The sequence below is a fragment of the Corvus moneduloides genome, chromosome Z, assembly GCF_009650955.1.
Source record: "Corvus moneduloides isolate bCorMon1 chromosome Z, bCorMon1.pri, whole genome shotgun sequence".
NCBI lineage: Eukaryota > Metazoa > Chordata > Aves > Passeriformes > Corvidae > Corvus > Corvus moneduloides.
The window spans coordinates 75,207,615-75,227,170 of record NC_045511.1 but is presented as its reverse complement, the minus strand read 5'-3'; the positions used below and the strand labels follow the sequence as shown (position 1 = coordinate 75,227,170).

The following is a 19,556-nucleotide window of genomic DNA, read 5'->3' as shown; positions in this document are numbered from 1 at the left end:
GGATCTTAAGCATAAAGCAGTGTGAAGGGGATCTTAAACATATACCAATTTAAAGAAGATTGGAGACATAAACCAATTTGAAGGGGATCACAAACATACGAATATTTAATGGGGATCATCACAATAAAACAATTTAATGGGGATTCTAAACATTGAACCATTTAAAGGGGATTATAAACATATACTCCCTGTAAATAACCTTTTGGGAGTATTTGTTTCCATTCAGGTTCTGCCTTTTCCTTCAGGAGGTTTTCCTGGATCAGCCCCTGTGCACACCAGGTACAAACAAGGATTAGGTGGATATATTTTCATGGTACAGAAATTATGGGGAACAACGTATGTCAGTATTAACTGAGTACAAATTGGTCTCTACACACAATAGACTTTCCAAATGGTTTCATGATATTATAAAAGGAAATGGCAAATTCTCATCTCTTCATCTCATAATTAAATTAAATATTTGAAGGGAAAAATAGATCTTTAAAAAAATATAAATTCTTTTGTAGAAGAAATTGACTATCATCAGGTGTTCTAACTGGTATCTTTGCTTAGGGTAAAAAGCCCAATTTATGCTGGTTTGATTTTTAAATTAATTATGTATATGGGACTATGGCTCCCTTAATTAAACCATAATTTTTCTACGAATGCTCAGACAATGAAGGGAAGTGGCAAGTGTCTTGAAAGGGGAAGTTTTTCAGTAGTGTTACCAGTATTTTGTGATTAATTGTGATGCAAAGTAGTGTGAAGTGTTAATATTATTGTTTGTGTTACTGTTACAAGTGATCTTCAAAGGAAAAAGCTTTGTTCTCTTGCTGTTGTAATGCTGAATAAATAAAAGTTATTTTTTCCCCCTCAGAGGGAACATGGAAATAATCACATGCTTTTATTCACTACTCAGGAAATGATGAGTCACTGCAAAAGGTACTCACTCAGAAGTGTTTCTCAGCCTGCCTCTGTACAAGAAAATGGGAACAGTTACTTCGATTTAATCCAATATAGCTAAATTTGTCCAAAGTATGGTGTGAGAGAGGCTCTTTCCACCTGCCGGAAGCTGCCCGTGGTTCCACTTGTGGAGCAGAGATGCACTTGTGTTATCTCTGAAGTCTTAATCCTTGACATTTCCCAGCCACCCCGACGTTCTTTTCAGCAAAGAACGGTCAGGCTGACCCGAGTCTCTGATGTTAAATCCCTCCCTTCCCAAGATACCCGGGTTAAAAACAAGACCGTCCAGGTGTCCTTCATGGCTCCTGGCACGGGAAGCACCACAGGCTGGAGCCTCCCTGGCTGATGTTCAGGGTTGTGGCTCCTCGTCCCTCAGCTCTCAGAGCGAAAGCAGAGGCAGCTCCTCTGCTGCAGCTCGCAGAGTGACCTCAGAGCCCCAGGCACGGCAGTGACACAGCGGCACCGCCCCGAGTGACATCCCCGCCGCCATCAGCGACAGCCACACACAACCCGTGACAGAAAGGACTTTAAACCTTCCTGGTTCATTTAGAGAGGTGAAAAACAATTTGGGGTTTTTTTGTTTTTATCCCTAGTCTTCATTTTCTCTGCAAAATGCTGTGAGACCATACAATGAAAGTAACTTCAAAACAACAGTGGTGGCTTCACAAAAAGCGGTGATTATATAAGAACTCCCTTTATTTTGGTTTAAGAGGTTTAAGAACAGCAAGTCACTACACAAAAATGTCATAAACCAGCAGTTTTCAAGGTTGTGTTTAAGGTGCAATGTTCAGAATACAGTCTTCAAAGTATCTTTCCCTGCACATTTAATTTGGTTTTGCTTTTAAGGAGTAATTGCTTTGTTTTGATCTTTGTCTTTTACAATTGCACAGCACTTCCAAAAGAATATTGCCATAATTTGATGCAGCTACACAAAAATAGTAAACTGAATAGTCATTAAATTTCCTTTTTTTCCCCTCATGAATCCCAAGGAAGACCTTTATCTTTCTGCATCTGATATACACCACAACTACTTACTTTTCCAGCTAAAACAAGGGACTTTATTAAATAAAGATTCTTACATTTTCACCCTAAAGTATTACTGGCACTGCAGTACCTTCAAGGAGATCAGGTTTCATAAGGGAACACCTTAAGAAAGCTCAAGGCGGTTTTCTCAAAGGGATAAAATTCCAATTGTCATCACTAAATATTCCCACAGAAGACCCAGCTATTAATCCTCTTTGGAAGACAGTAAGTCTTCTACTCCTGTACACAAGTTGACCTTTATTTAAAAAGCCCCCCACATTAGATATACATATAAATTTATGCCAAATTCCTGTTTCTCAGCAGCACCTGTTACCTGAGCCAGCTGTTTCCTGGACTGCTGACGCAGGCAGCTGCAGATTTCATGTTAATCCAGGGGTTTTGTCCCAAAATTTATGTCCAGCTATTTAAAAATGGTGCTGAAATCTCACACTGAACACCAGAGATGATTTCTAGAAATGTACACAGAGCTATTGATTGCCAAGTTCCTGAAATCCAGACACAGAGGCACAGTGAGGAACTGCAGTAAATTCCCGTATTTTTTTCCCCGAAAGCATCAGTAATTTTGAACACTTTCATGTGTGTTTCACAGATGGAGTGAGTTGCACCCGGCCTTCTCACAAAGCAGTTGATTTTAAAGTACAAACCTGACCTGTACACGCATTTTAAAAACACATTAATGGGAGCACCTTTTAAAAACACACCAAGTCTGCTTGGGCAGATCCCTGCTGAGGTTATGAACCTGTGCACGGGACTGCTTCTCTCTACGACAAGGAGAGAAAACACGACCAGGCAGTGGAACCAACAATGACAGAAGGATCACTGGAAAGTTCAAGGGAATCAAGTCAAGGGAATTAGGCCAAAAAACCTGTAAAAGCAGTAATTCAAGGGAATTCAAGGAAATTAAGCCAAAGCATCAGGATATTAAAAATCAACATGCAACTACCCCAAAAATACGTCAGTTCAAACTTCAGAAGATAATAGAGTCCAATACTTTGAATTTTACTGGAAGCAAACAGATATTCCTGCAACAAAAAAATGAACAAACTGAAAAATAGGCAACTGGGAGCATCACAGTACCACAACAAATTGAAAACAAAACTGGTTTTCAATTACAATTTCAAGAAAATAAGTATTTTGTGCAAGAAAAAGGTCTCTAATTAATACAAGGTTATGGATCAATAAATCTGTCTTTAAACAATTGTCCAAACACTTCCTCTTACTAGAATGCCTCATATTACATTAGTACCTTTACCCTTACTAAGAGAAATAGTCTGAAAGTTGAAAGACATTTTTAATCAAGAAATTTCAGAGGAACACTGGAATCTGTGGAAAATCCCCCCTCTGTCTTGGATACAATGTAGGGTACAATTCATGTACTCCAAGGCTTTCCTTAACCCTTCTAAAACAAACCAATCCAAATACTTTTAATTCCCAACACTCTAATTTCTGTATTTTTTCCTTAAAGGAAAGGATGGGGCCATGTAAACCACCAAGTTATTAAATGAGTTATAAAGACCCTGAGCATAATTTCAGATTTAATTTGAAGGTATGAATTGAAAAAAATACTCAGTTTGTTGATTTTTATTTCAGTCAGCAGGTTAAAAAATGCATCCCACTTTGCATGACCGCTGAAGATGGAGAAGGGCAGAACACCAGATGGAGAGCCATGTCTAAAAAATGTGTCCTTGGGGGCATTTTCTTTGATTGCAGAGCACATTTAAACAACAGAAACCTTGGCAAATATCTAGTGCTCTGCTCCCACCAGGATGCTTCTCTGTCATGGCAGGACACAATGACAACTCTCTTCTTTACCCTGTTATCTATTTACTAAGATCCTTCAAATTTACAGAGAAATACAAGGCTTGAAACTGCAGTAAATTACAAATGTTCGTGTAGTAGAAGTGACAGAACTCTGAAAGAAGGTAAAAGAAAAAATACTAAAATAAAAGACAGCTACAGCTGGAAAAACACAGACCTGCTGCCCCCATCAGAACAAATACCTGACTTCATCTCTCCTTCACTGTCTCACTGCCAGCCCCACAGTAACACGCTGTATTTTAGGAAAGCATTTGAATAAACGCAGAGAAACAAAATCAAATTAATTTATTGATGTGCAAGTCAGACTAGACTGACATAAACAACTTCACAGGGGACTAGCAAAGACGCATAGGTAAAAATTACATAGAGAATTCATATACATATAGGTTAATCCATACAGAATAATCAAATTCACCACAGGCACATCCTGGTAATCCAGATGATGTCTTCTTTTAATTTTAGCTGATTATCCCTGTTTACTGACAGGCACAGATATTGCTCAGATATACTTCTTCCTTAAAAACATTTCTGGCAATTGCTGATGTTTTTTTACTTAATAGTTTAATGACTTTTAACAAATTCCAGTACTTCAGGCAGGAACTGGACAGTGGGAAGATTTCTAAATAACAGAAAAATGTGGTCCCAAAAAGGCCTTACCACTGAGAGATGAAATCCTGTAAATCAATGAATGCAACTGCCTGCAACAAACCATAAATAAAAAATACATAATTTCTCCAAACTCAGTACAGAAATAACAGAGCCAAACCTGACCCTTTCGTGGTACTGCCACTCGCTTGGCCTGCTGCTGCAAATTAAATCAAGTACTCTGTTTAGCTATCCCAAGTATAATCAGGTAGTTTCCTTCCTAATGTGGAAAAATATTTCCTAATTGTAGCCAAGCACATCTTAGCAGATGACCAAAATGAGAAAAGCTCTACCCCTCAAAAACATAAAACAATTATTGGATAAATCTCTATAAGGGGTTGTAGGTAACAACAAGGAGTCTTGAATTTCAATGTGAAATCACCATATTTCAAGATTTAGGATTAAGAAACGTAACTACCTTTTCTATCACAGCTGTAGCAATGCCACGTAAGAACCAAACATTTCTCCAATTTACTGTAGTACTAACAGCCTGTAAAATGTTCTGTACAACATCTGAGGTAACAAAATTTTTACAGGAACCATGTGAGAGGAATGGGAAAAGGAGTACAAGACGTTGACAGAGTAATGCTTCTCAGAGCATCAGCTTTTATTCAGAAGCTAAAGTGTCTTCTCTGAACCTTTGGTTTTTCCAGTATCATTTGTGGTGTTTGGCAGAAGCCAATCCCACAGAGACGGTGTCTCAGTCTGTGTGAATTCTGGGGAACTGCAGCAGCCAAAGAGGCAATAAATGGTTTAAATTAACCAGGTCAGGCTCTTCCTGCAGGTGGTTAGCAGGGTTCTAGCTTTTGTCAGGGGAAATTTCCACTTTTGGAAATTTCTGAGAAAATTCTGAGAGCTGCAGGGACGCACAGGCCCCAACGGAGCAGAGCAGAGCCGTGGTCACTGAGGGAGCCCCGTGTGCCGCAGCGGCCCCGCGGGCACCCACGCCCTCAGAGCCACAGGCAATGACCCCTGCCAGCCCTGGAACCGCCCCGGGGACCAGCACTGCCACTGTGGCCACCAGCTCTGCTGCCACACAGGGCCCAGCCCTCAGCACCATCCGGGGCTGCTCCCCAGCTCGAGGCCGTGGCCTGGCTCCGACACTGCCCGGGCACAGAGACCACGGGCCCGGGACCACGGACACAGTGACCACAGGCACGGTGACCATGGGCCAGGGACCGCGGGGCAGAGCAGCTGAGCAGTGCCAGCGCAGTACAAACAGCCATTGTCCCCTCCTGAGTGTGTGGCACCACAGATCCCATGCAGCGAGCAGGGAACAATGGGGAAGGCACTACATTTCTATTTGAGAAGCCTCTCTATGCAGTGCCGAACAAAAACTCCTCCAATAACCACAGGTGTGCTCAATACAGTCCTTCTGGCAAGGAAAATGCATTTCTCTGAACAAGAAATCCTCACATTTAAAGGGGTTTACAATAGAAAGCATTATAAGGTCAGGCACTGCCTGCTTTGCATTTACCATTCTATTCCAATGGCTTTTTTGAATTCAGAATTTTGTGGCTCAAAAATGTCGTAATAAACCCTACTTTTATCAAAGTTTTCTCGGATGAAAAGCAAGTCTTCTACAGAATACATGTCTTCCTTTCCTGTCCAAACAGTGAGGCTGTATCTATGTCCAGAAAAAAAGGGGAGAAAAAAACGAAACAAAGAGAAAAAGAGAATGTTAAGATAAAGCATGTAAACCAGAAAGACATTGCACAAGTAAGTTCCTAAAAATATTCAGGATTACAGCATCTTAATTTTAGAAACGTAATTAAATACAAACAACTGCACCCCCCCAAAGAATTTCTGCAAGTTATCCGTGATTGTCCTGCCAACCCTCGGGATGAATTATATAAAAAACCTCAGGTAAATATGCAGCAAAGAAATTCAGCAGACTGAGCATTTAAGGTTTGATAAAGTAATCAATAGTCACAAGCTGAGCCTCAAAACAGGAAATATGATGCAATCCCAGACGCAGGTGATTGCCGTGCTCTGTGTTCTGTCACGTCAGTGATGTGTAGAGATGCCACCTTACCCAATTCTCATTAACTGCACAGAACTCCTCAAAAAACACTGAAACCCCCCAAAGCATTATTCAGTTAAAGGCATTACCCTCCACATCCTTCACATGACATACACTTAGTTCTTCACCTTTGTTTAATAAAACTATTAATTTTAAAAATGGGTAAATCTAGAATTCAGTTGTATGTGAGCAAAACTGGCTCAGGAATTTCTGTCTTCTAATCATGCCACTAAAAACCCCCAAGTTTTATGCTGAGGTAAAAGAGAAAATCCTAATATTTCAGTGGGAATAATGTTTTTATCCAATGAGGATATATTTGAGACTGGCACACTTCATAAGACATATTCTTAATGCAATAATATTTTTAACCTAATTTCCCAGTTTAAAATGCTTAATTCTAATTTCTGTCTTGAGTCTTCACCACAAACAAGAAAATCAGCATTTTATCTGTCCACCCTGTTGTTTCTAAATAATTAGAAACTTTTCAGAGACTCTCTGAAGTTTTCTGTCTTGGGCTTTGACCTTGGCTGGAACAACTTTATTAAATTCTCAGTAGGCAGAGCAAGTGAAAAAGATGAGTAAATGGCAGTATGTGGGAAGCTGAATTTATTCTCAATCTATTACATGTGAATAACTTCTATAATGAAACAGTTATGGGTTTATAAGAAAAATCTTTAAAGGAAAATGTAAGTTCGTTTATGAAAACCACTGAATGAATACATTTCAAGTGCCTCAACAAAATTAATTAGCTTGGAGGGAAACACCTGACTGCCCATCTAAAAATCATCTCTAACATTTTTCAGGTGACATTGTTACAAAAAATATAAATAGCGAATCCAATACAAAGTCTTTAGATTGGATGAATTCCCAACTGCAACATCAAACTATGTAGTCTATTTAACTATATTCATCTCAGGAAATGTTTGCAGCAGAACCGGATTACACACCTACGCACCATTTGAAAGTCCTTACTGGAGGTAATGAAAAAGGAGCCTCTGGAATTTAACTACTTTAAAGAAATTAATAGCGACCTTCTGTCTGAGGAATCGCTGTGAGACCTGAGGGAAATAAAGAACCGCAAGCAAAAGCATTTCCAGGGCCACCGGGATGAGCACGGGCACATGAACGTGCTGTGTTTGATACACGCAGACACGAGCTGGTCAGGACAGGTGAGGGCTGGCACTGACCTGTGGGACTGCTGCATCAGCCACTGGAGCTGCGGGACGGAGCTGGGCACCAGCGCGGCCCTGACCGCGAACGTCACGGGCTGGGACAGCGGCTGGCACAGCCGGGACATCTCCTGCACCATGGGCCACGCGTAGCCTGGGGACAGAACCGGCGCTCAGAGCGGGGCCGCAGACACAGAACCGGCCCGGTGATCACAGAGCCCTGCAGGGACACTGCCGGCGGTGCGGGACAGAACCGGCCCGCAGGGACAAGCAGTAAAGGCGGCATCGGCATGGGAAACAAACCTACGATGAGAACCTTTATTTCCCACACTTTACATAAATAGTTACTTAATTTACATACAGCTACGGAATGTGACATTTTTAATGTATCTTTGCCCTTTCTCTAAAAGACTCTACGCCACTGACTTCAATGTGGCGTAGTTTTAAATTGTCAGGGACCATTTAAAAATAAAAACAGAAGAAGGAAGAAAAAATTAGGAAAAAAACCCAATCCGCTAGGAATGAGGTTATACACAAATGAAACACACACAGACAAAAACATTCTGTGCCTAAGAATGCTAAAATCAAGCAATCTAAAATACTGAAAGGGACTTTGCTGAGATTTTTACAGGGACTGGAACTATTTCAAATTATATTTAATTGTTCTTTTGTTTCTACTGGCTATGAAAATCCTAGTACAATGGTTAATAACTTTTTTCTCAATTACTCATATGTAATGTGGTGACTGGAAAGACTAAAAAAGCACTAAATATTAAAAAAAAGTTTTGTTGGGCAAGCAGCAACTTCTAGTTGAAATCACCCAAATGAGACGGTTTTCTTTCTTAACTCTTACAGTAGAACCTTAATTAGTATTTCCATAAAGTGAAATTTAGAATAGAGATGAAATTAAATTAATTTGCAAAGGTTACTCAGTATTTCTAATGCATTTCCCAGGAACTGTCTCCTGCACTGAAAATACCTGGGAGAAAGCACTAAACAGTTTAATACAATTGCAGTGTATCATACAAAAAAATACTAAATCTTGTTAATGAATAATTAGTAATGGGAACGGTGTATAATCCTGCCATGGTGGCTCCAGACATTTGGAGGGGACTCAGCTACTTATAGTGGGAATTGCAAGAGGAAGCCTGTGAAAAAAGCTCTAAAACAATGAAAATTTGAAGGTTTACTGCAAAAATTCAAGTATCCAGGAGAAATGTAATATTAGGGATTACGCTGACCCACAATTCGATTTTAGTGGTCAGAAAAAGCAGAGCTAAAGTTTCAAATTTTCGGCTGCTCTGTTTTTCCTCAGGACACATGCCAGGATTCCGATCACCAAACCAATGCTCCCAGGATTCAGGGAGAGCCCTCCTGCGAGCAGAGGCGAAGGAGTTTGTCCCTCAGAAGCCCTCAGCAGGTGAGAAGGAACAGTTAAAGTACAAACCAGCTCACTTTAACAGCAAAGAGATGGGGTTTTCCCCCAGCTGTGCCGCCCCTCCAGCACTGCCCGAGCTGCGGTCCGGCCCTGACAGACCCCTGAGCGCAGGAGAAGCTCCCTCAGCCACCGCCCTCCGCCCCGGGGCATAGCGCGGGGCCGGGGCCAGCCGGAGACGGGCCCGAGCCCTGCCCTTACCTTGCCCTCGGTGGCAGCCCGTGGTCCAGCCCAGGGACAGGGTGGCGGCGGGGCACGACGAGGCGACAGCGGCCAGGAAGGCGCGGGCGTCCAGCGGCGGGCGGCCCCCGCGGGGCCCGGGCAGCACGTCCCCGTTCAGCCACACGGGCCGCTCCAGCGCCCGCCGCAGCCGCGACAGCAGCTCCAGCGACGGTCCCACGGCGCCCAGGCTGTGCCGGGACACGGGCGGCGTCAGGGCACGGAGTGCCACCGCAGGGCCACCGCAGGGCCACCGCAGCCCCCCGGGCGGGCCCGGTGACCGCCGCCCCTGCGGGAGTCAAACCGCCCAGCCCCTGCCCCCAGCACTGCCCGGCCTCCCCTCACGGCCCCGGCCTTGTCAGCTCTGCATCGCAGGCCTCAGAAGGGTTTTAACAGAGGAAGCCACTGCAGTCTCTAACACTGCTGTTTCATCAGACCCGAAAGCCACAAATGCTGTAAGTTCAGTCCAAAGAGTGAGAGTCATCTCTCGTCACCTTAACCACGCTCAAGGTGGCAAAGACTTTAGCACTACTTCAGATCCAGTCTCAAAGTTACCTTCACATCTGTGCAAGATGATGCACCTGTACTAGGAGAATAAAAAGCTCAACACGGACCAATTTCAGGCAACTGAAAGAGTGAAAAGGCACCCACTTGAACATTTAGCACCTGGTCGTGGCTTTTCCCCCAGTTCAAAAGTGTGGCAGCACAGAGAAGCCTACCTGTCCAATGTTCATCTGACAACTAATTATTAAATGGTTAAAAATCACTTGGGCAACCAGTGCAGACACCTTGTGAGCATTTAACAAAATCTACAGTCACATATTCCTACTGTCCTGTCAAGCCAAAAGAAAAAGCACAACTAGCTTTTTTCTAACTCTATCCTACCAAAATATTCGAAGTACTGTAGAAGGAAAAGAGATGTGGAACAATTGGAAAAAGAAATTTACACCAAGGAAATCTTTCTGCCACTGCACATTAATTAACACACCATGTAACACTGAGGAATTTAAAATCAGTAGGGTCCGATTTTTGAAATTAGGTTAGCTCTAAAACCAGCAACTGTCCCCTGAGGTGTTTGTCTTGTTTCCTCTGTAAAGTCACTTTGTATATTTTGTCTTTTCTGCTGTTGGGAAAGCTGCACAGAGGCAGGAATTCCACTCACTCGGGATGAGCTCAAGTTGTCTAGGAGAAAAGCCAGTGATGGCTTGAGCTAACATGTGGGCTTCAGCACTTCTCACACTGTCTGGGGCCAGAACAGTTCACATCCTCATATACGAAAGGGACTGTCAGGGCGAGCGGAACGCCTTCCTTTGTACTGCAAAGTATAAGGTAATGTAGTGAGAAAAAACGCCCAAACCAAAATGGCAACATAGAAAAAAAAGAAAAAGAAAAAGAAAAAACCAAAGCAAATCAACAAGAACAAAAAAACCCAACCCCAAAAAAACTCAGACCCCAGAGAGCACTGGTTTTGTTGTAGTGCATTTAGAAAATTCAGACTTACTGCTGACTTCATGTGAAATGACTTTGGCATTTCTGAAGTGGGACACTGAAGACCTTTTGCAGAATACATTAATTTCAGTAGCCAAAGCCAGCAGGAAATGTAATTACGTGGTCAATCAAGCTGATAGATATAGAAAGTAGATTTTTAAAGTACTATTGGAAAAATCTTCAAAACTTCAGCAATGGCATCCAAATAAATACTATCCAAAGGAACATCAAATTCTGTTAACAGTTATTTGACTCTATCTGCACTGTGTGGTGTATTTTTAAATGCTTTTATAGAATCAGGCCTTTATAATGCAATGTACCTTTAAAAGCTTTTTTAAATCACTGCACTTGGCTGTAAACTCCTTGGGGAAAAACGAAAGGTAGGCGGCTTAGAATTAATTTAAACAATAATTAAAATGGAGGAAAATCCCTACCAAAACTCACAAGAAATAAGCCCAAACAAATGCCTACTGCTCTTTTTTCCCTTCTCTGCCCAGAAGGACACACACAGATCCTGCAACAATAAACAGATTTAGCCTGCCCACGTTTTGCACTTTCATGAACTTTTGCATGAAAATCGTGACTGTGTTACACAAAACCACAAGCACAAATCATATTTTACAACTATCTTGAGGGTTTTTTTGCATTTCTACAGAGTACTTAAGCGCTGATGAAGCTCTTTGTAATTTGCTGCCAAAACACACTTAGCACATGGAAACTCAGACGAAGCCAGAGTGAGGAGCTGAAGGGGTGCATGTCTGGAAATCACAGCTCACTTCCAACTCTTTAAAGGCAATCTCGTGGGGTTTTCAGGTGTATTTTCCATTGAGACAATGAAACAGCTAATGGTTCAAACTGTGAATGAACCTCTGAACATTTAGTTAATGAGTTAGGCCAGAGAAAGGGGCCTTCCAGAGAGGAACCACCATTTCACCTTCCCATGGGAAAGTTCTGCTCATGGCACCCAATTCACAACATAAGAAATCATTATCTGTAGTTCAAAACACTTTTAAATGTTCTGTTCTTGCCATGCTTTGGGTATTACGGACCACGTTTGCCTATGGATTATGCCCTGAATACATCATGCTAAACTGCACAAGGAGCTGTTTGGTTGACGATCACCTGTAGAATTGTAACTGGTAAGAATGCAAAGAACATAATCTTTTTGTTGAGATACCTCTTAAAATCCAGCTTGATGCCTTTATTGGTGCTGACCATCTCTGCCAGCCACTCCTGCAGGGTGATGTCACTGTCAGTGTCCGGGGGGTGAGCCAGGATGGGGTCCCCTCTCCCTCCCCGGAGGAGAACATCCGCCTCGACCATGTGCACATCGCCTGGGGATTGAGAAATTAAACCGAGAAATTAAACCTCTGCTTTCGGTGCTTCAGGGCAACAATTACCCAGCAGGTCTGTCTGCACCACCCCGTGCACTCTTACTTCAGACAGGAACTGCTGTGACACAAGAGGCAATTTTGGGGGGTTTCTGGTCACTAAACTCTTTGCAAACCTACAAGCATGTGAAAATTTATCTTTGAGGATACATTTGGCCAAGCAACCACGTGGCGTCTTTTCTTCAGGGGAACAGAAAAACGGACACCCAACATGTGAATGCACTCTTGTTAAATTTCAGGTCTTTTCCTCTCTAAACAGGGTTCCTGACAGAGGAAAGATGAGCACAGGATTTAACACTGGCAGAGACTGAGCATTCCCCTTGACTCGTTGTCAAAACTGACTAGGAAAATGTTAGCTAACACACAACACAGGCGAAGACGGGTCTTAGGAGTGGCTCCAGCTCTTGAAAACAGCTTCATATCGTGAATCTGGGCAGTGCTATCAGCTTTGCAGAGAATCCAATACACACAGTTAGACTGAAATACGAAGAAAAGAGCTAGTGATAGTATTCAAGATAAAGCATATTATATATAAATTTACACAAATACGTATTTGTCAAATATTCACAAAAATTTACGTAACATTCACTGCCGCCCAGGCTGGTGCACCAGGAACCTTGTGGCTCTGCACAACTCCCTGACAGGAGGGGGCAGCCGGGAGGGTCGGGCTCTGCTGCCAGGGAACAGGGACAGGAGGAGAGGGAACGGCCTCAGGCTGGGCCAGGGCAGGCTCAGGGTGGATATTGGGGAAATTCCTTCACAGAAAGGGCTGTCCAGCCCTGGCACAGCTGCCCAGGGCTCTGATGGAGGCCCCATCCCTGGAGGGATTTAAAAGCCATGGGGATCCTGGCGGAGGGAGGAGAAAGGGAAGGGGAATGGGGAAGGGGAAGGGGAAGGGGAAGGGGAAGAGGAAGAGGAAGGGGAAGGGGAAGAGGAAGAGGAAGGGGAAGGGTCCTGTGCCACACTCACTTCGCGCGGCCTCCGCCGCCCGGGCCCTGCTGTTGGCGGCGTGGAACCAGCGCACGGCGGCCCCGTCCCTCGCCCCGATGTGCCCGGTGCGCAGGAAGTGATCCACGGGCCACTCGCTCCAGGCGCCTGCGGAGACACGGCGGGGACCCCTCAGCGCGGCCCTCCCGCCACGGAGCCCCGGCAGAGCCCCGGCAGAGCCCCGGCGGAGCCCCGGTGGAGCCCCGGCGGAGCCCCGGCGGAGCCCCGGCCCGGCCCCGGCAGAGCCCCGTTGGATCCCCGGCCCGGCCCGGCCCGGCCGAGCCGCACCGCTCACCCCGCGCCCCGCTCGCCATGGCCCGGCCGGGTCGGGCCCGCCCCGCCGGGGGCTGGGCCGCGCCGCCGCCGCACCGGGCGGGGCCGGGCCGGGCCGCGATGGGGAATAAATCAAAATTATCCCAAGTAGGGATGATCTACCTCTGTGTCCTTTGAAGCATTGTCAGCAAGGACTGACCTGGTCCGTGGGATAGGCAGTGGCTGCACCCCGCAGTCACGGACAGCCCGGACTCCGAACGGTGTAGGGCAGGATGGAGTCAAGATGAGAGCACACAGTCTTAAGCTGGTCCAGGGCAGAGTTAGGTTGGACATCAGGAGCAATTTCTTCATGGAAAGGGTGCTCAGGCCTTGGCAGGGGCTGCCCAGGGAGGTTTGGAGTGCCCAACCCTGGAGGTGTCCCAGGAAGGGCTGGAGGTGGCACTCGGTGCTCTGGGCTGGGGACAAGGTGGGCATCGGGCACAGCTTGGACTCGATGGGCTGGGAGGGATTTTCCAACTTGATCATTTCTGTCATTCTGTGTAAAATCAGGATGTTGGTATACATCCATGTATGCATTGCAAACTTGTCAAAATACTCAGGGTCCGCATCTCCTGCAGCTGAACCCTGTTCATGACAGTACCAAACCTCACGCCTGCAGCTCAGAAAGACCCGGCCCAGGCGCAGGTGCTGCCCCTGAGCAGGTGCAGAGGGTGGCTGGGGTCACAGAACCTGTATGGCAGCTCCTAATCAATGCTAATAGGGGGGCAGTGCTTGAGAAGTTACCGGCTCTGGATTATTTCTGTGGTAAATAATGTCAGGGGAAGGGCGGTGGGGAGAGCTGGGGCTGTGGAACACACCAAGCACCCAGGGCTGGCCAGCGCTGATGTAACGCCCAGTGTCTCTCTCCCGCGTGGCACCGTTGGCTTGTGGCACACTGAGGAATGAATCCCATTTCTTGCACAACATCAGGAGTCCCAGAAAGCTGCAGAGACAGGACACACACATTCCAAATCTTTGTTTCATAATAAATAAGAGGCAGGAGATTGCAAGCACTGTAGTTAATTTTATTGATCATTACTGAAAAGGAGTTAGTAGAGGTTAAGTGCCAAGAGGCAGCTGTTCCTTTGGGTGCCCTGACCCCATCACAGACCCGAAATGCTGTTCAGCCTCGTGCTGGGGCTCCCTCGAGGGCCTGGGTGCAGCTTGTTTTCAACAAGGACATGTTTTGTTCCTACTGTGCCTGGGTTCAGCCCTTCTCCCTAATGGCAGTGTCTCAGAAGAAGTCAGCATAGAAGCTGAAACGCAGCTCAGTTCCATCCAGGATAAGAGCTTGAAGCCTGAACCCTTCTAGGACTGGAGTGTTAAAGCACAGATAACAGCAGAGCAGATTAGGTTACATTACAAATTGTTTTTGATACAAAAACATAAAATATCCCCTATTAGCATCAAGAAGGCATCCAAGTTTTAATACTCTCATTATAAAATTGTACCAGCATTTTTACTGAAAACAATATAGGTCTTGTATATATTTAGTTTTGGTTCTGTCCTCGATAAGCAGTTGTGTGGCTGCTACCAAACCCAACCGCAGTTCGATGAACCTCAGTACAAATCACATGCATCACAAATACATAGATAGATCTAAATGACCCAGTATCAAAAATACATCCTATGCAAGAACCTCAGGTATACTAAAAATCCCAGAACGGTTTGGGTTGGAAGGGACCTTAAAGAGTTCCAACCCCACCTGCCATGGGCAGGGTCACCTTCCACTAGAATCAACCTGGTCATGAAAATTCATACTTAATACATCTGTTCTCCCTGAAAGTAAAGGTGGCTACTAAAATGTGGCAAAAGCAGTAGACAGGAGCAGAAAAAATATTGCAGATTTCTTGTCTGACTTATTGCTACATGTAGATTACATCAAGGCTAATCTGTTTTTTCCTAATCCTTGAAAGGTCAAATTCTATATGGAATTCTGAACACAGAGTAAAGAAAAAAGAAAAAGCACTTTTTATAAAAATAGCATCCATTTAAGTTAGAGAAATCCTTATAAATACAAGAAAGAAAACAGTTACTCTATAAAACATTAATTGAGAGCATGTGTTCCTGAAGCACCAGCATCACATCCCCAGGTTAAGGACCTCAACCATGTGAGGTCTTTATCCCCACCCCCACAGCACTCCCCCTGCGGTGCCAGAGCTGCCCTGACACACAGGGCTCGCAGGCAGCTACAGGAGATGTCCTGTCTGAACCTGCAGCAGCAAGGACACAGCTCTGGGCCAGCTCTGCTTCAGTGTTCAGCTTTTGCAGGGGGAAGCACATGCAGAGATCACATGGAACCCTAGCAACTTCAGCAAGCACTAATGTGAGGGTGAGACGCAAGATCCTATGGCTTGGAGTTACACTACACCTAGTAAATGCTACAACTGTGTGAGGAGTAACGAAACCTGTCCTCTTCTGCACCTGTATTAAGTGTAAACTTCCCAAACTTCATGACACAAACTACAACTCTTTTGTGGTAGAGGAACCAGAGAGGATCTGAGGGGCTTTAAAAAAACAGTTTGAAAAGCTATTAAAACATAACAGGTTTAGAAACTAACATTTTTAGTGTTTGTAGCATTACAGCTTTGGTGTTCAGATCTAGCAAATCAGTATATGCATGTAATCAGCCTCATCAAAACAGGTGTTCTATAATGAAAAATATTAACTCCATTTTCAGTGGTAGAGCTGTAGGATCTGACATTCCACCGTGAATCACAGGAATCAGAGCACTGTCCAAGTCATTCAGATACTTCTGTGGAAGAAGGTGCCCTCCAGATCCTGCTAAGTATTCAACCTAGGAGGGAAACATACTAACATTGATATTAAGTAACACTTTTTGTATTAACAAGACTATGCAAAAAGTGCTGCATCACAGTAAAAGAGTATTTTTCTACCATTAAGTGAGAAACTAATGACTAAGACAGCTTCTTCCTCAAATTTCATCGCCAGCCTGGATCTGCAGTAGGGAAAAACTCTTGAAACATTCATGGAGAGATCCAAGGTATTTAAAAGAGAAGATACTTCAGAGGAAATGGAGTGACTGCAATAAAAGCTGAAAGCTTACCATGTCTGAGTCAATGGAAACTCTGAGTCCTATCTTATTCATCCCATTATTTTTCAAGGTTTTAAGGTGAGGGCAAAGAGCAGTGCTGCAGGCAGTGGCAATCTCTTTAGCAAACTGGTGAGGAACAGCACTGGATAGTTCATGATCCTTTACAAAATAGTAAACCTGAGATCAGAGAAAGGGAAGGATAGTCAGCAGCCTGGTATATCCCACAGTTAGGAAAAGGACTAGTTCAGTATCACAGAATGCCAAACAGGACAAGCTTTGATGCTTGTTTGCTGGCAAAGCACCCAAGTATTTCATCCATACAATCAAAATCCTTCAGGAACCACAGGAACGCCTGGATTAGGCATCCACAGAGCTGTCTATGCTAACAGACTTCTTTTTCAGAGGAGAAAAATGACGAGTATGTAAACTCACCAAGGAGCTGCAGAGAACGTTCTGCCTGGCAGGATGGCTACACATAATGTCAGCTCATTTTAATAGTATCACTTAGTACTACGGTATTACCACTTAACTATTCAAAAAGTAGCAAAAAAGGCTTAAGAACTAAGTAATTCACTCACTTCAGTGCACTTAATAACTTTTCCGTCTCTTTCGAAGTCTCTGCATTGTGGTGCTTTTTCACTCTGAGTTCCTTCCATTGATTTTCCATCAACTGGGCTTAAAATTCTATGGAAAACAGTAGTATGATTAGGAATTTGAACAACATTTTATACTTTAGATATAGTAACTTCCATGAAAAAACATTTAGCCATGCTTCAAGGCTATTTAAACAACCTTACAACAAAATACAATACAGGACTTGCATCATGAAAATACAGATGGTACAAAAAGAAACACCCTAAGTAGGGAACTAACAGGATTAATAGGAACCTAATCTTGCAGGTTAAGATGCTATAAACCATCTTTGCTATCAAGCACTTTCTGTCAAAAAAAAAATACTTTGGATTAATTTCAAGAAACTAAAGGCAGATATTTGAACACTGAGAGCAAGAATTCTCTCAGGTGTCAGGCTTTGGTAGTACGTTTACCCTTTGTTTGTTTTCTCTTCAGTTTCTACCCAGCAAATATCTACGTATTCTTTCGCGTCCCCTGCATCCATTTTTCCACAGGTTATTTTGAAGTCCTTCTTGTCTCTTAATGCCTGACGTAGGCTTTCCATTGTTTCTTGTGTTATTTGTACCATTAGTCCATCTAGAAGAAAACCAGTTAGAACTCCAAATTATCCACAGGAAATGCAGCACAGCTTTTCACAGAATCTTGGCTTAAATACTGCTGAGACCAACCATCTCCTAGAGCTAATTAATAAATGCACAAAAGGACTGCATCCCCCACCTACAGCACTAAATGTTACATGAAAGAGGAAGAAAACCTTTTTTGTCAACAGAAACTAAAACTAAAAGATCATGTTAAAAGTTGATTTTGGAATTTTTTTTGCATATATGTATTTCAGCAATATGGCAATGAAAATAGTTCCATAAAAAAAGACCTGCACGATTAAATAGCTTAAATTTGAATGTTGTTTTAAAACAAGTAGGTGAACTATCATGTATTTTTATGCAGCATTTGTTTGCAACAGGTTTCATACAAAGTTAAAAAACCTGAAAATAAACGTTTAGCTTACTGAGGCATAAAGACTTTACACAAGACTGCTGCTGGATTTTTTTTTCAAGTCTCTTAAGAAGAGAAGAGAACAAAATTCTTACCTTCAACTATACTGGACTTGGCTAAAAATCCTGAAGATGTTTTTAACGCTCCATTAAACACTACAAAACTTGCACCTGTAACTAGAAGAAGTAGGAAGGAAGTGAGCACCACTTTGTGTCACTCCAGTCAGTCGTAACTGACATTAAACCTGCACTCCTCTTAAAACTCATTGTAATGTAACACCACAGATGCATTTTCTGAGCAGCGTAGCACTGAACCTCCATTTTGGCTCTAGAGATGAGATTTTTCTCCAACAAACCTCTTACCTTTCCTGGGATGTCCCGTGGCACTGATTGCCTGTGTGTGATAGAGGCCGTGCTTGTTCTGCACACACACCAAGTGAGAGTCTGCTTCGGTATTAACACTTGCTCCAATGCTAATTACATGTTCATTAGAAGAGTTGATCACCTTCATCACCTGTCAATACAAAATTTGTCATTACACTGACAAATCCCACTAGGAGGGTTTTTTTTGGTTGTTGTTTGCTTGTGTTTATTATTTTTTAAAAAAATTCTTAAGCAAAACATCATCATCAGGAAATCTGTAAGAGAGAATATTTGAAAATACATGCTGAAAGACTTTGAAGAACTGCTGATCTTTCAGTACTTAATAGCTATCCTAAAGCTCAACTCATCATTATCCACCTTCCAGCATATCATAGAAGGAAGTAAGTGTGTGCCCTTTCCATTACACATTTAGGTCAGTATGAAGTTCAGAGACGTTTTCTTCAAAGAGCTCATGGTAGAGGTGTGACTGGTACTATACAAAAAAAATGAAGACAAAAGCAGCTTGGATTAGAGTAACCAAGATGGGTTTACTCACCTCATTATACTTCCTTACAGGTATTTTAATACAGCTTCTGCCCATTTCCACATGAACAAACAGGTTGTCTATGGTGTGCAAAGTATACTGATAATTTCTAAGGTCCTATAACAGACAAAGTATCTATGTTAGCAGACAGTTCATATTGTTTTGGTACCTTTTCCTTACCTTCATCACTTAGATGAAGGTACTCTAAATAAATCTCTAGGACTTCTAAAAAATAGTAGTATTAAGAGTGGCTAAAGACTATGGGATCCCTTTTTGCCCACTGGGTGTATGTGACAGGCACCTCGCGAACGTATTAACAAATTCATAGCACTGACAAGGTAGCTCTATTAACCACTGGGTTATTTACTCTCTGGCTACTTCATACACATTAGAATCCCAGTGTTTTAGGGAAAGAAAAACTTCCAACACCCTCCCTCTCTGACAGAAAAGTGGAGTGTGGAAGCCCCATCTAGATGAGTTTGTTTCCAGGCTCACA

The 19,556-nt window shown here is 43.3% G+C and overlaps 2 protein-coding genes across 4 annotated transcripts in view; both read right to left on the bottom strand.

Moving 5' to 3' along the window:
• Window positions 1–2,964: 2,964 nt before the first annotated feature.
• Window positions 2,965–13,497, bottom strand: FAM151B (family with sequence similarity 151 member B). Of its 3 annotated transcripts, XM_032097590.1 has the most exons (6): window positions 13,457–13,497; window positions 13,144–13,269; window positions 11,961–12,117; window positions 9,278–9,486; window positions 7,660–7,795; window positions 2,965–6,076 (listed from the first exon to the last, which is right to left on the bottom strand). In XM_032097590.1, the coding sequence occupies exons 1-6, from the start codon at window positions 13,473–13,475 to the stop codon at window positions 5,923–5,925; spliced, it is 801 nt and encodes a 266-aa protein (XP_031953481.1). In that variant the 5' UTR covers window positions 13,476–13,497; the 3' UTR covers window positions 2,965–5,922. The 3 variants fall into 3 exon arrangements, with proteins under 3 accessions (XP_031953481.1, XP_031953484.1, XP_031953483.1); XM_032097593.1 differs by lacking the exons at window positions 13,144–13,269; window positions 13,457–13,497 and adding an exon at window positions 12,221–12,854; XM_032097592.1 differs by lacking the exon at window positions 2,965–6,076 and having other exon boundaries at window positions 7,660–7,944.
• Window positions 13,498–14,482: 985 nt separating this feature from the next.
• The window catches only part of ZFYVE16 (zinc finger FYVE-type containing 16), a 36,761-nt gene continuing 31,687 nt past the window's right edge, over window positions 14,483–19,556 (bottom strand). Inside the window, exons 23-29 of the mRNA XM_032097137.1 lie at window positions 19,073–19,177; window positions 18,517–18,667; window positions 18,250–18,330; window positions 17,575–17,737; window positions 17,107–17,212; window positions 16,541–16,705; window positions 14,483–16,270 (exon numbers count right to left, since the gene is read on the bottom strand). Coding sequence (XP_031953028.1) covers window positions 16,109–16,270; window positions 16,541–16,705; window positions 17,107–17,212; window positions 17,575–17,737; window positions 18,250–18,330; window positions 18,517–18,667; window positions 19,073–19,177 — 933 coding nt within the window. The 3' untranslated portion in view covers window positions 14,483–16,108. The remainder of the gene's footprint in view (window positions 16,271–16,540; window positions 16,706–17,106; window positions 17,213–17,574; window positions 17,738–18,249; window positions 18,331–18,516; window positions 18,668–19,072; window positions 19,178–19,556) is intronic.

What these genes read in the sequence shown, in the direction of transcription:
- FAM151B (XM_032097590.1), bottom strand. An exon ending in GGCGGCGGAGGCCGCGCGAA is followed by an intron (nt 12,118 to 13,143) that starts GTGAGTGTGGCA and finishes CTCAATCCCCAG; the next exon opens with GCGATGTGCACATGGTCGAG. An exon ending in ATCAAGCTGGATTTTAAGAG is followed by an intron (nt 9,487 to 11,960) that starts GTATCTCAACAA and finishes GTCCCGGCACAG; the next exon opens with CCTGGGCGCCGTGGGACCGT.